A 1796-nucleotide genomic window follows, 5' to 3' on the forward strand; every position below is an offset into this window, starting at 1 on the left:
GTGTTTGTGGGAACTAATATAAATTCAAAGTAAACATCATTACATAAAAGGGTACAGTCTTTTTTTTCCGTAGTTTGCCCCCGGCTGCTCTAGACACACCTGCTTCCAACCCAGCTCTTCGCTGGTATTTCTTGGAACCAGACACAAGTACGGTGACAAACCTGTCACTGCTCATCGGGGAGCTGTTTGAACACCGAGGAACCCGAGGCAGCTCAGCGGCAGCATTAACACGTGTTGGTCCTGGCTCTAGGGGTAGCCCTGGGTCACCCCCCAGGTTCCTGCCTCCCTTCTGTAAGCTTCCCTTTCTCTCCCTTTTCAGTCCCTCAAATAAGGACAAGGGACACTCAGGCCAGAGGAACATCTGCCTTTACTCACAGTGACAGGGGCGAGAAAGTGTCCTCCTCATCTGGTCACAGTCCGTCCTACACAGCGCCCTCGGGCCTGTCCCGGGGAACCCCGCCGGGGGCAGCAGAATCGGGTCCAGGTCCGTCCGAGGGCCTCCTTGACCTCCTTGTTGCGGAGGCTGTAGATGAGCGGGTTGAGAGCTGGGATGACGAGGGTGTAGAACACCGATGCCATCTTGTCGGTGTCCAGGGCGTAGCTGGAGCTGGGGCGCAGGTACATGAACGTGAGCGTCCCGTACAGCATGGCCACGGCCGCGAGGTGGGAGCTGCAGGTGGAGGCCGCCCGCCACCGGCCCTCGGCCGAGCGCATGCGGATCACGGCCCCGGCGATGCAACCGTAAGACAGGACGATGGCCAGCACCGTGGCCGTCTGGATGCAGCCACAGAGGGCGAAGAGGAGGAGTTCATTGAGGCTGGTGTCATCGCAGGAGATGGCCAGCAGCGGAGGGATGTCGCAGAAGAAGCTGTTGACCTCCCGGGAGCGGCAGAAGCTCAGGCGGAAGGTGAAGGTCGTGTGGACCAAGGCGCTCACTGCGCCCCCCAGGCCCGAGGCTCCCAACAGGGTCAGACACAGACGCCGTGACATGGCCGTGGTGTAGAGAAGAGGGTTTCCGATGGCCACGTAGCGGTCATAGGCCATGGCCGCCAAGAGGCAACACTCGGCATCAGCCAGCCCCGCAAACACAAACATCTGGAAGGCACAGGCCGTGTAAGGGATGGTGGCGCGGGGCAGCAGCAGGTCCACGAGCATCTTGGGGCCAATGGCAGAGGAATAGCAGGCGTCCAGCAGGGAGAGGTTGGCCAGGAAGAAGTACATAGGCGTGTGCAGCCGGGCATCCACGCGGATCAGCAGCACCATGCCCACATTCCCCAGCAGGCTCACCAGGTAGACAGGCAGGAAGACCAGGAAGAGGGTCAGGCGCAGGTCCCAGCGACCTGTGATGCCCAGGAGGATGAATTCAGCAGGGACCACCCTGGCCCCGGTGACATTCTCTGGAGTCATCCTGCTGGACAGAGACGAAAGGGAGGCACAGCAAGAGGGAAAGGAGAGAAAGGTCATGACCATCTTGGAGGAGAAAGCACTTCCTTGTGGGAGTCAGCTGCACTTGCGTTTCAGTCTTCATTGTGCAACAAAATTGCTGTGTGACCTTCCACAAGCGGTAACACCTTTTAAAACTTTAGTTTCTAACGCTGAGACATCACACTATTTGACCGTCATAAGCGCAGGAGCCCTGTCTGCCTACTTTACTTTTAAAGCATTCCAAAGTGAATTAGTTCTGAGGACATTGCCTGGCACGTAGTAGGTGTTCAACACGTATTTGTTACATGAAGGAAGTGTTTGTCCCTCACCTCATCGAGCATTTTGGGCCAAACCTAATTCTTTCCTCTATA

General features: G+C 57.2%; 1 protein-coding gene across 1 annotated transcript; it reads right to left on the reverse strand.

Moving 5' to 3' along the window:
* Positions 1–402: 402 nt before the first annotated feature.
* LOC102755870 (olfactory receptor 5C1) lies at positions 403–1474 on the reverse strand. The gene has a single exon (XM_006771236.2). The coding sequence runs from the start codon at positions 1468–1470 to the stop codon at positions 403–405; it is 1068 nt and encodes a 355-aa protein (XP_006771299.2). The 5' UTR covers positions 1471–1474.
* Positions 1475–1796: the final 322 nt, after the last annotated feature.

Source organism: Myotis davidii, unplaced genomic scaffold (assembly GCF_000327345.1).
Source record: "Myotis davidii unplaced genomic scaffold, ASM32734v1 scaffold64, whole genome shotgun sequence".
Classification (NCBI taxonomy): domain Eukaryota; kingdom Metazoa; phylum Chordata; class Mammalia; order Chiroptera; family Vespertilionidae; genus Myotis; species Myotis davidii.

What these genes read in the sequence shown, in the direction of transcription:
- LOC102755870 (XM_006771236.2), bottom strand. Translation starts at nt 1,470, where the DNA reads ATGGTCATGACCTTTCTCTCCTTTCCCTCTTGCTGTGCCTCCCTTTCG.